This window comes from Gymnoscopelus microlampas, assembly GCF_963454915.1.
Source record: "Gymnoscopelus microlampas genome assembly, chromosome: 13".
Taxonomy (NCBI): Eukaryota; Metazoa; Chordata; class Actinopteri; order Myctophiformes; family Myctophidae; genus Gymnoscopelus; species Gymnoscopelus microlampas.
The window spans coordinates 23297372-23310661 of record NC_139950.1 but is presented as its reverse complement, the minus strand read 5'-3'; the positions used below and the strand labels follow the sequence as shown (position 1 = coordinate 23310661).

Genomic DNA, 13290 nt, shown 5'->3' with positions numbered 1-13290 from the left:
TAGTACAGCAGTACATTTGAAAAAGTTGCATGTCTGTCTGTGTGGTGTTATGTTGTGCTTCATGCAACTCTTTGGGAGAGCACACTCCCAAAGAGTGAGATTGATCTACTGTGTCAATGTCATCCAACAGCGAATTTCCGATGTGTGCGCTGCAAGGATGCTTTCTACTGCTCTGTTCACTGTCAGACACAAGACTGGACAGCACATAGACACATATGTACGCCCAGCTCTCCAGTCTCAAGTGTCATGTAAGTCACCTCCACTCTGCCTGGACACAAATTGTCTGGTGTTGTTTAGCTTATTCAAAACATTTTAACAGCATCAAATATGAATGTCGGTAATCTATAATTTAGATTCTAAAGGATGTATGAATAAACCTAGCACTGTCCTCTGCATGAGGGTTTGGTGTCATCCAAAGTACTGATAGACTCTTTACAGTTAACACAAATATCTGTTAACTAGTCTGACATAATTGAGGTGAGGTGATAATTGCCAGCAATGATAAAAGTCCTTCACCTTTGCCATTGTTGGTTCATCATGTCATCATACCTACCCATAACTCTGCCTATGCTTCTGAGGACGATGCCAATTGGATCGGACAATTTGGGGCACTTTGAAAGTTTTCCCCAATGGCTTTGACAACAGACTGATAATAGAACCTCAAAATACATTTGGACCTCTCCAAGCAAACTTCACCTCTGAGATCCTAGCATTTGTGTTAATTTTTGAATATTAAATGTTAATGTATTATAACCACGCATTTGGATCATCAACAGTAAAAATCCAACTGAGAGCCAAGGTTCAGTGGTGACGGAGAAGACTGCCACAACACTGCAGCCAAAGGTAAACCAGAAAAACACATTGTTAAAGCACCCAACTGAGAGCCAAGGTTCAGTGGTGACGGAGAAGACCGCCACAACACTGCAGCCAAAGGTAAACCAGAAAAACACATTGTTAAAGCACAAGAACAGTTCAGTATTGGGAGCATATTCATTAAAGACAACACTCAATGCACCCATCTTAAAGGATTAAGTGTTTAGGAAACCCTGCATTCCATTCATTTCAGTAAAAGTGAAAAGCAACTTCCAGGGATTTGAAACTTGCTTGACAAATGTACCCAAAAATAGTCCCTCTATGGACGGCAGATTGATTTATGAATGATATGATATAGGATATATTGAAAATGATTCAGATATTCAGGATTGATATGTATTGGAAAACCCTAATTTTTACAACCCTGGATGGCAGTATGGTCTCTTGTTTGTCTTGTCTGGTTTAGCTGAACGTGAGTGATGATTCCACCCCCCAGCGAACCCTGTCTCATCAGAAAACGTATCTAAAGGACCTGAAAACCAACGGCATCACCAAAGGAACAGAAATTAAGGTCCTTTAAGCCCAGTTTAGTTGTGAAACGTTGTGATGCATGTACATGTTCCGATGACAATGAAAATTCAGCTAGTGTATTTATCTTAATTACACTGGCATATACTGTATACGGTAGTGTATATGCCAATATACAGTACTGTGTGTGTGTGTGTGTGTGTGTGTGTGTGTGTGTGTGTGTGTGTGTGTGTGTGTGTGTGTGTGTGTGTGTGTGTGTGTGTGTGTGTGTGTGTGTGTGTGTGTGTGTGTGTGTGTGTGTGTGTGTGTGTGTGTGTGTGTGTGTGTGTGTGTGTGTGTGTGTGTGTGTGTGTGTGTGTGTGCGTGCGCGCGCGTGTGCATGTGTAGGGGATGGTGGCAGAGTTCCGCAGCCCCAGCAGGTTTTTCATGCAGTCTCAGGACCCCCAGGTTACAGAAAACCTGAAGAGCATCACTACAGAGCTGAACAAGGCTGCCAGCGATGGCCCACCTTCTACCTCATACACCCCCAACCAAGGAGAGGTGTGCGCTGTCAAATTCTCTCTGGATGGGGTGAGATAACGGCATTTATTTTACATCTTCTTTCTCTCTCTCTCCCCCTCCCTCAGTTGTGATTTAGGGCTGTCAAATGAGCTTAGAAATTATATTAGAACAAGAGGGCGATCATGGAATGCCAAGAGCAAGCTTGCAATAGGTAATGGTAACTAATAATTAGACATACCTGTAAAAGACCTTAACAATTTTTGAGTTCATTTGCACTCATTCTCAATGGTAAAATGCGCATAGCCAGGTGGTCCTCAAAGTGGGGTGGTCCTTGATGGGGTTCCATGGGATCAACAGCAGTGAATTGGTTAATACAATCAGTTTAACTGCTTTAACCCTATGTGCATCGGTTATTTGAAAATAGCCAATCTACGCAGTGCTGATTGATTAATGCACACCTGTGTATCAAAGACAACCAAAACATTGAACTGCAGCCACACATACTGTACTACCGTATTGAAATATGATTACAACCAATTGCAATTTTTTCCGCCAAAATCGATGACTATTATTCAACGTTTACGCGTGTGTGTGTGTGTGTGTGTAGACTTGGTCCAGAGCTCTTGTGCAATCGGTGTCAGCAGACCAGAAGCCAGCCACTGTCCTCTATATTGACATTGGTAATGAGGAGACTGTTCCTGGTCGACTGTTCCTGATCAAACCCCTGCCTGTCAGTCTGCAGGTCGTGCCTCCATGTGTGAGTACATGTATCAATGTGTTTAATCATTTTAGTCTTTTAAGCTGTCAAATTATAAATGTTTTATTCATAATTTAAAAAAATACATTGATTTATGACATAATGGTATGTTAAATTTGCATTGGGTTAAGAGGTGACCCAATAGCTAAATAGTTAAGGCATGTACCACATGGACTCTAATGCCTGTCAGCGAGTCCTTCGTTCGATTCCCGGCGGGCCTGACCATTTGCTGCATGTCGCACACTCTCCTTGTTTCTTGTCTCTCTTTATATGTATCTTGTATCTCTTGTATATGGATTATAAAATATGGTTGGATATATTTGTATTTTATTTACTTGGGATTAACATTTTGTAGTCATTAAATCTACAGCACTGGTTCTCAATGTTGGGTTCGGGGTCAACCAGGGGTCCAAATGGATTGTTTGGGGTCTGTAACAATGTACAAACCAAACCAAAAACTTGACATTTGGAGATACAATGTTTCTGCTCAATGGCAATGATATATTTTTTGTTTTGTTTTGTACACTCAGATTTAAATAAGCTCTCTTAAGGATTTTACTGTGTAGATTGAGGTCCCGGTATAATTCAGTTCAGTGATTCACAACCTTTTTAATTTCAAGATCCAGTTTGATATGCAGTAGATCACGGACCACAATTTGATATATTTTTTTCTTTCTGGGACCCCAATCTACACTGTAAAATCCTCTGTTAATTTAACTCTGAGAGTGTACAAATTAATGGACGGGTCCATTCGGTTCCATTTGTACACTCTCAGAGTTACAGAACCATTTGGAGACATAGTGGTCTACAGCACTGGGACCCATTTGTGGGTCCTGGGCCCACTAATTATAAAAAGAATATTACTTTCTGAAATAAAAGAAATGTCAAACATTTTTCAAAAGGACTTCATATTTATATACAGTACACAAGCTCGCTGCACATCACTTCGTGCCGCACTGCAAGCTTGTACATCTGCTATTTTTGAACATTTTTGAAAAGTCTTTAAAGGGTGAGAACTACTGATTTAAAAGGCATTTGCAGAATCTGCCTCAGGTCTTAATGGGTTAAAGAAATCAATAAATCAATAAAAAATCCATTAAAAAAACGACTTTTAAGAAGTAATGAAAATGGCAGATCTACAAGCTCCAGCACTACAACGTGTTGCATTTTTTTTTTTAATTTCTGTTTTGGGTCTCAAGCTAAACAGTTTGGGAACTACTGGTCTACAGTGTGTGTATATAAAGGTTGATCTATTCTACAGTATATAACTTTGATGGGTTTGGTTCAGGTGCTGCAGTGCAGTCTGTCTGGTGTGGTACCAGCGGCTGGCAGCTGGACCAGAGAGTGTTGTATGGTTGTGAAGCAGCTGCTGAGTGGAAAGTATCTCCCAGTCAGCGTGATGGACACATCAGAGAATGGACATGTCTTCGCTGTGGACATCGAACTGTCAGCCTTTGGTCAGCTCTGTTCACTTCCATCTTTGTCAAACCACCTCACACTGATTTGATTTATTTAGATGTCATATTTAAAAGAAAAACACATGGAATACGTGCTTCTGGATCTGTTGGGAATTGATTACATGAAATCTGTACCTGCTCGTTCAGTCTCAATGTTTGTAAACAAAATTAGTCCATGGGGTTGTGGGGTTTGCCCCTCTCCCCTCTCTAAGGAGAAAAACCTTCATAAAAGCAGAGGGACCCAGGCCAGCAGGTGTATGGGAAAATGATTGCCTGTCCCTCGGATAAGTTTAGTGGAACGGCCCCTTAATGGCCTGGAGGCCTCTTAGAGTGGGATCCTACGGGGAGACACGGGCCCCCCAATTACCCCATGTAACCGGTGTACCATGTACCCCATGGCACCTGAGGTAGGAAGCTCAAAACAATAGCAACAATAACGGCAGAAAAAGCTTTTTGGCATTGAACTCATGTTCCTTTCAAATGGGGCACCATTTAAAGGGAAATAAACAGTCTTTCCAAGAGTTTAAAAGTTATGGCCAACTTGCCAACAAGAAGCATTGATGCAACAGAGACTAAACACAAATGTCCCAACTTTTTGTGCTATTTATTACTTAATCTAGCCAGTTGGCAACTGCACGCCTTCTTTCTACAGTTGTTATATTGAATACGCAAAGTGTAGTTGGTGATTGGAATCCAGATACAAGGTTTGACTTTTTCATTAGATAAAGGTACTACTACTCTGTTTTGATATTTATTTTCATTGCAAAGTATCGCAATAAATATTTGTCAAAAGTATTGTATTTATGATATGTATCAAGTCTGTCTTCCACATTTACATGAGCACAGATTGCAATTATCCCAATATGTTCCCAAAATGTTGGGATAATAACTGGATATTTGCTATTTAGCTACCAAATCGGTGCTCATATTAAATGTTATCTTTCCTTCCTTCCTTTGTAGGCAAACATCTGAGCAAGTTCCTGATAGACCAGGGTTATGCATATCAAGCTACATCGCCACGAAAACCTACTGAACCAGACATAAGTGAGTAGGCTTCACCAGCACACACTGCAACCACTGACGGACTGATTATGAAAATTACCTGTCCAAGATATTCATTATTTTCGTGTGTGTGTGTGTGTGTTTTATTTTCCTCCTTTTTTGTGTGTGTGGATGATATCACTAATTGGGGAGAAATGACAATGTCCAATTAATATATATCATATATATCATGATATTGTTACTCAACATATATATTATTAGGAATTGTACATTCCAAAATGTTGCTTTTAACTCTATCTACTGTTTTGTACAGGCATTGAAACTTGGTACATTGAAGTTGAGCTTTGAGATCTAATAGGAACGCTTTCCTTGTTTGTTTTCAGACTCTTTGGTGAGTGCCTCACTAGATAACTTCAGGCGCCTGTCCATTGGGAAGGATGAGAATCTGGGGGCAAAGCCCCCTAAGCCCCTGACCCTATGTGTGGGAGACACCTTCTCCGCTATGATCACTAACCTCCAGTCACCCCACAATATGATTTGTCAGAAGTTTGAAAACGCTGGTGAGTACTCAAATGGCGCATGATGCAAAATCGTGGCAGCTTGGTGTATTAACCCATTCAATCTGGGAACGCATAGCTGTGTCATTTTTAGATTTTTAGCTACAGTGTAACCATTATTTTACTGTGAGCTATTCAAAAATGGCAGATATACAAGCTCATAACGCGGCACCAAGTGCCGTGCTACGGGCTTGTAGATCTGCTATTTATTTATTTTTAGAGAAAATGTGCAAATCTTTGAGTTGTGGGGATTCGACAAATGTCTTCTAAATCCTAACATTTTTTTTTTTTTTAAATACTCATGTTGCTATATCAGTGGTTCTCAAACTTTTCATGTCGAGGACCACCCAAAATGATATGTATTTGTCCGCGGACACCCTGCCCCATCTCCAAAAATTTGTCAAGGGACCCCCAGAAGCAAAGATTTGCACACATTTTAACGTTTTTTTTCCCTCCAAAAATAGCAGATCTACAAGATCGTAGCGCGCCACCGAGTGCTGCTATTCTGCTAAATCTGCTATTTTTTTTAATAGCCAAAGAAATATTAAAATGGCACCAATGCGTTCCCGGTCTTAATGGATTAAAGAAGTAAAAGGTACATGGACTAAATTAAAAGTTTTTGTTTGTAGCTATGATCCACAAGCAGCAGTGGATGTTAAGGGAACACTGCAGTCAGATTCCAGCCAGCCACAACTTCAGACCAGCCCCTGGCACCATGTGTTGCTCCCAGTTCTCAGGTAATAACACACAGCTTATTTGGTTCTCAGTTTGAACAATGGTTTTTGTTGGTAGCCACCTTCAACAAAATAAATCTGCCACTCCTGTAATATTGTGGGAATTTAAATACAAATCTAGGAAAAGTCAATTAAAGAGTGTTAGAAGTTGGAAAGTGTACTGTACATTCCAATGTATTAATCTGCCTACAACTGTTTCGATTATCTTATTAATCTATGTGATTACTGAACCACAAGAACCCTTGTGTCCCTATTCTAGGTATGTCATAATGGGGAAACATTCAGGGAATATAGGCAAACATTCAGGGGAAAATGGCAGATGTATTGTGTAAGCTGTTAGCTTGTAGATCAGTTATGAACCCTTTTTTGACACAGCCATGACAGCAATGGTACACAGAATTGGCATTAAAGAAAATAAAAAAAAGTGATGGGAAACAAAAAAACTGACAGTACATGTTCTGTATTTCGGTGAAAACTGGCAGTACGTATTCTGTATTTTGGTAAAAACTGGCAGTACGTGTTGTGTATTTCGGTATTCAGCCAAGTGTTTTGGCTTCGACCAAGACTGTTCATTTCGGTGCAAAATAATTGCACATTTGCCTTTTGAAATGTAGTGGAGTAGTCAACAAATGTAAATACTCCAACGAAGTAAAAGTTCTTCAAAATTGTATTTAAGTACAGTATATGTACTAAGATACATTCCACCACTGTGTATGGTCAATCTTTAAGGAGTAGTTCACCCAAAAAATTACCCATTTTCTATCAATTACACACCCCATGAAGCCTTGAATTCTTGGAGATAGGTTTTTGTCGAGCCATTAATTTGACGACAGGGTGGCTGGTCAGAGACTCATTATTGGCTCAGGAATGTGTGAAAAAACTAAACAACCTCTATGAATTCCAGGCTTCATAGGGTGTGTAATTGATAGAAATAAGTACTTTTTTCCCCTTTTCTGGGGGGAAACATTCGGCAAAAATTGCAGATCTACGCGCTCACAATGTGTCTGCATTGTGAGATTTCACATCAGCTATTTTCGGCGAAGAGATCTGGTGTAGACGGAAAAAAGTGGTCCAAGTACTAACTGCGGTCCTTTTTACTAAGAATAGGGTAAGTGGTAAGTTTCTCAGGGGCTTGTCTGTGAGTCCAGGCTGGAATTGTTTTCTCCCCCCACAGAGGACAAGCAGTGGTACAGGGCGAAGGTGCTGGCATATTCATCTGAGGAGCATGTGTGTGTTGGATACATCGACTTTGGTCCCTCTGAGGAGGTGGAGCTGAGTCGCCTGAGGCCCATCAGCCCTGCCCTCTTGGCTTTGCCCCTGCAGGCCATCCCCTGTGCCCTGGCAGGTAAGACACCATGCAGGGCATCCCCTGTGCCCTGGCAGGTAAGACGGGGCTCAGTTCTCCTTGTACAAAGTCTGTTTATCCTCTGGAGAAATTGCCAGACATGATTATATATATACTAGAGTTTCGGGGGGCTACGCCCCCCTCAACCCCAGCCGCGCACGGGGCCCAGCGTGGCCGTGTGTATATTGGGGGACCCAAATCGCCGGAGTGAAACTGTGGAAAAGTTTTTTTGAAAAAGGAAAAAATTTGAAGAAATAATATTTGTTATGTTTCAGGGGGTCCACAGGGGGTCCGCGGACCCCCTGATGGTCCACTGACCCCCTGTGGAGTGTTGGGACGCGCGGGGACACCCCTGGAACATTGCGGACCATTTCGGTGTTTTTTTTTTTTTCATGAAGGTGGTTGCTTGTTTCTGGCGCAGGCTGTGCAAACCTGGCAACCCAGCGCATGCTGCCGCACGTTTAAGTGGCGTAGCGTCATGAGGGTCAGTGGGGCCGTGGCTCGGTCAGTGAAGACCCTGTAGTGCGGATGATATGTGGCATAGAGGGGCAGATTGTAAATCCACAGAGGAAACATCAGTGGGCTACCATTGGTTCAGCGATGTGTGCGGTCGCCCTGCGGCCCCTCCTCCTCCACCAATGTGCAGTATTGAGAGCCCTGACGTCACAACAATTGGAGCGATGGGCACTGCACTGTGGTTGGTTAGGGTACACCTAGGGCCCAGGTAGAACCCAGTTAAAGCCTGCATGGGCAAACCCAGTTAGGACCCGCCTTGGTCCCACATAAACATGGCTAGTTGGGGCCCACCTAAGGGCCAGGTAGAAGCTACTTATAGCCTGCATGGGCATCGCAGTTGGGACTGAAGTGGATGCCGCTGACATTGCTGACATGGGGTCCATATGGTTTAGCCCACCTTGAAACCATATGGGAACTACGCTGGCATGCTGGCTGTAATGCAAACGCTGCATCATACCTGCAGTGTGTAGTTTGATGTTGTGTGTGTAGCAGATATACCTGCAGTGTGTAGATCAATGTCCATAGGAAAGTCAATGCCCAGCAGTGTTTTTTTTCCCCAGCAGAGTTTCTAGTGTCTCTGTGTCTCTCTGGAAGAGGTTGCACATGAACTCTGCAGCCGCACTGAGGCGCTCCAACACAAACACTCTGACATTAAGCTGCTTCACACAACAAACATCAGCACCACGCTGCTGTTTGTCCAAAAGACACAATATCTCCTCTCCCACCGACGTCATGTGTTCATTTATCGACAGCCGTACAGACTCCTTTTGACACATTTTACGTCGTTTATCCAGCTGTCACTGACTCTCCACATCGGGCTGTTATTTTGCTGCGATCAAGTCAACGATGTGAGAGATTAGCTATCACAGACGGACGGACAGGGGGTGAAACATAGTCTTGCGCCATGCCTTTCGGCCTGGCGGAGACAATAAAAAACCGAAAGTAAAGGAAATGGCCATTTCTGCAACAGAAGTAGTCAATAAACTATGCTATGAAAACATGGGCCACATTGGCAAAGAATGTAAGAAAGAGGCAATCATGTAGAAAATAGCCGATCTCCAAGCGTACAAAGCCTCTGAACGTGAGGCGTTTCGAGCTTGTAGATCGGCTATTTTCACAATATTTACTTGTGGAACGGAGTCAAACGGAATGGGGGGGTCCCAGATCAAGTATGTGTATTTGGGGGGGGGGGGGGGGGGGGGGGGGGGGCGGCGTGAAAGGGTTGATAAACACTGCTCTAATCGGAGCGAAATTATCTGAAATTACTACATGACCATAATGCAGCCTAACATGCGTTGCAGGGGGCGGTCCTGCCATTACGTTAGTTACTGTTGTTGCTGTGGAGCTACATAGTTCTCCAGAAGACACACACAAACATACACCATCTACAATGGACGAACTGAGCAGCAATATAGACATTCACCACACGAACGTGCATTGTTGACAAAGTGATTGCACAGCCGCTGCAGGCATGACAACCAGGTTAGCGTTAGCGACATGGCAGCTATCACAGCGCCCTGTCCGTCGTGCTGCAACTGCCTGTGATGGCTACAGCAGTAACAGCAAGCTGTCTGCGATGCCATTGTCTGGAGAGTGCTCTTAGCGTGACACGACCAATGAGAGTGAGCGCTGTAGTTGTTGCTAAGATACGGTGGCGTCTCTGCCCCATAGCTTGTAGATCTCTCACACATGATTGGCGTAGGCTGCGTTGCCAGGTCTGACTTTGTGTCTAAGCAATGGTCGGCTTATTTTTGCGCGCCTTTGGGCTCGTTTGCATTGTGCGCACGGCAGCGCTTGTTTAGCGTACGTCAGCGCGACGTGGCAACGGACGTGGCAACGTGAAAGGTGATTGGCTGGTGAAAAGAAACACCCGACGTTACACCAGAAATGGTGCCTGGAGAAAATGGTGACCAAAAAAAAAGTTTGGAAAAAAAGGAAAAAAAAACCGCAGCGGCTGCGTGCTGTTGTGGTGATGAGGTCGTGCGCACGGTAAACGGTACGAAGCTGGCTCCCCTTCCGTTTTGTCCGACATTTGGTGAGTAGAATTAATTATGTTGCGCGGTGGAAAAGGTGTAGTCAGCAGTGAGATGTCCCCTACGCGAGGCGTAAATTCAGCGCGGCCGCCGTGGCGAGTCAGTTGGCCACATGTGGTCTGGCGGTGCGTTGTTTAGTCGATAACAGAGCTGTGGGGTGTGGACACCGAGGGTGCGGAAGTTGGTCGCCATTTATTTAGTTAGATATGACACATTTCACATGTACTGGCCGTTTTTCCAGTGCCTGTTGAGAGTGGGCTCTCGAGACACAGATGGCAGTTTTATTCTCATGGCCTCCTCACAATTAGTTTTCCCTGGATTTGTCTCCAAGGCCATTCTTAACACATCGGGTGCCAGCATTTTTTCATAACAACTTACCGTGGGTGCCAGCATTCTCCCCATTGACTGCGCTTTGCTGTTTAAAGTTTCCGCGTGCGTTACAAGCAAATCCACGCAAAAAAAAGCATCGATTCATGTTCTGCCATGACCCTGGCTACAGGCTGGAACCATAACATTCCCCTCGCGGGTTACAACGGGGGGGGATCGCGCATCGCGCATGACCGTTTTTCCCCACAGGAAACGGATTCGGAGATATAGGCGTTTCAAAGCAAGGAAGATTTAGAAAGGAAAGGACATACTACATCCGTTCTCTAGATATATGACGTGACACTCACGGGTGGCAAAATCGCACCGGAAGTTCGATGAATAACATTGCAGTGGATGGAGCCGGCTGGAGCAGCTCATGAACAAACATTATTTGTGAATGATTGAGACCATTGTGAAATAATCGCTTCAGGAAAATAAAAGAAAACATATCACACATTTGTTTCTGCTGTCTTGTTTTTCCATTTACACTCTACATCATTTTATGTAGGTATCCAAAGAGCAGAGAGAGAGTAATCTCTCATAGAACAAACAGCAGAGGTCGCTGTTTTTCATTTTCAGTTGGGTCTGGCTACGCGAGACTACAGAGAGAGTAAAATTCTCACTGGGCAGCCCCCAACTCCCAGGTGTTCATAGATTGATTGACAGGCATTGATTGACAGCTGTCTGCCAATCAATCAGTCAACACCTAATCACAGCTAATACATTTTCAGTAGGAGTTTATGTAATTTCAGTAGGAGAGTAGGAGTTTCACAAGCAACAAAGTAAGTTGTCCTATTGGTAATTGTGTTATGGAAATGTTTGTAAATACATATGAAATGAATTTAAAGGACTGACCTGCAGTGGCAACTATAAGCACATTTACTAAGGTCAATTCATTTTTGAATATGAACACCTGGGAGTTGGGGGCTGCCCAGTGAGAATTTTACTCTCTCTGTAGTCTCACGTAGCCAGACCCAACTGAAAATGAAAAACAGCGACCTCTGCTGTTTGTTCTATGAGAGATTACTCTCTCTCTGCTCTTTGGATACCTACATAACATGATGTAGAGTGTAAATGGAAAAACAAGACAGCAGAAACAAATGTGTGATATGTTTTCTTTTATTTTCCTGAAGCGATTATTTCACAATGGTCTCAATCATTCACAAATAATGTTTGTTCATGAGCTGCTCCAGCCGGCTCCATCCACTGCAATGTTATTCATCGAACTTCCGGTGCGATTTTGCCACCCGTGAGTGTCACGTCATATATCTAGAGAACGGATGTAGTATGTCCTTTCCTTTCTAAATCTTCCTTGTTTCAAAGTAGGAAATAGACAGGAAGCGGATGGGGGGAAAAAAGTGTTTCCGGTGAGCGATCTGGCACTTCCTTCGCAGGATTACAATGGGTGCTCCCAGAGCTGCTCTAGCCCCGCCCGCGCAGAGAAAAACAAAAAGACTGAAATCACGGTTCAGACCGTGTTCGGCACCGAAGCTTCGGAACCGCCACTATGTAAACACACGGTTCAGACCGTGTTTGGCACCCGATGTGTTAAGATCTGTGTAAAACAAATGGTTTTGTTTTGGGGTTTGTGGGGGGCAGAAGGCACATGCTAGACTCCCTGTCTTGTCTGGCATGTCTATCTGCCCTTGCTTTCCTTTCTCCCTAGACTCTCATATCTCTGAAATAAAGCTTAAAGATGCCACAGCGTCACATGCACACACAGCCATCTTCCTGTCATCATATCCAGGGGTGCGTCCAGTGGAGGAGTGCTGGTCTGAGGACTGTATCGAGCTCCTGCGGCAGGTCGTTTCTAACCGTACGCTGCACGTGGAGATCCTGGGGAAGCGTGATGGCACCGCCCTGGTGTCCATGATGGACCAGATCAGCGACCCTCAAGCAGACATAGCTGAGGTGTTGCTGACCCAGCGCTATGCCTGTCCTCGGCAGCTGGATGATGACAGCCAGATCCACAGTACAGTAACTCCATACAGTCTCTAAACATCCTATGTCCTGTATCACACAGTTCAACAATGGGGCTGACCCGTAATACCTTTTTTTTGGTCTTGGAAGCTGCTGGAGAAATGCTTCGAATTAATTTGTTAAGGAGGTTGACTTTTATGTTTTACATCAGTCGTATATGTGTGTAAATAATGTGTCACATTTGCTGACAGTCAGCAGTAAAGCTGTTTAATTCTAAATCTTGTTTGTGTGAACATTAAAATCCTTTACAGATGTGCTTACTACAGTAATGCTGCAGCATGTGCTGCATGTACTTATTATTAGTACATCTCGGTGTACAATATCATGTTAGCTGCATTGTCGTGCGCAAACGCAACTATACAGTAGCATATGCCTCAGCCACCTCTTCCAAGTCTTCAAGCATTCTTCTGTACTGTGTGTCTCCTATATCAACTTAGTCAATTTTGCCTTTTTGCACCAATTCTATAGATGGAGATGCCCTCGTTGAAGCACACTGTGCAGATACACAGTTTGTATCCTGTGCAGCAGTCAGCCCAGATGCCCCACCCCTGATTTGGCATTACGCCAAGCTTCCCAGTGACGGCCAGATGGTGGCAGTGGTGGGCAACCTAGTGGAGAACCCAGGAGACTTTTACTGCTACCTGCACAACCCTGAAGGTAACACCCTTTGTCTATTTTGACTCTTTAGTATGAGTGCACAG

The 13290-nt window shown here is 43.7% G+C and overlaps 1 protein-coding gene across 1 annotated transcript in view; it reads left to right on the top strand.

Moving 5' to 3' along the window:
- LOC311058600 (tudor domain-containing protein 1-like) overlaps window positions 1-13290 on the top strand; it is a gene marked incomplete at its 5' end in the record, with an annotated part of 28271 nt that overhangs the window by 1351 nt on the left and 13630 nt on the right. Inside the window, 11 exons of the mRNA XM_084076063.1 lie at window positions 131-248; window positions 777-933; window positions 1729-1911; window positions 2450-2599; window positions 3888-4056; window positions 5017-5100; window positions 5442-5618; window positions 6245-6352; window positions 7524-7694; window positions 12276-12581; window positions 13115-13246. Coding sequence (XP_083932189.1) covers window positions 131-248; window positions 777-933; window positions 1729-1911; window positions 2450-2599; window positions 3888-4056; window positions 5017-5100; window positions 5442-5618; window positions 6245-6352; window positions 7524-7694; window positions 12276-12581; window positions 13115-13246 — 1755 coding nt within the window. The remainder of the gene's footprint in view (window positions 1-130; window positions 249-776; window positions 934-1728; window positions 1912-2449; window positions 2600-3887; window positions 4057-5016; window positions 5101-5441; window positions 5619-6244; window positions 6353-7523; window positions 7695-12275; window positions 12582-13114; window positions 13247-13290) is intronic.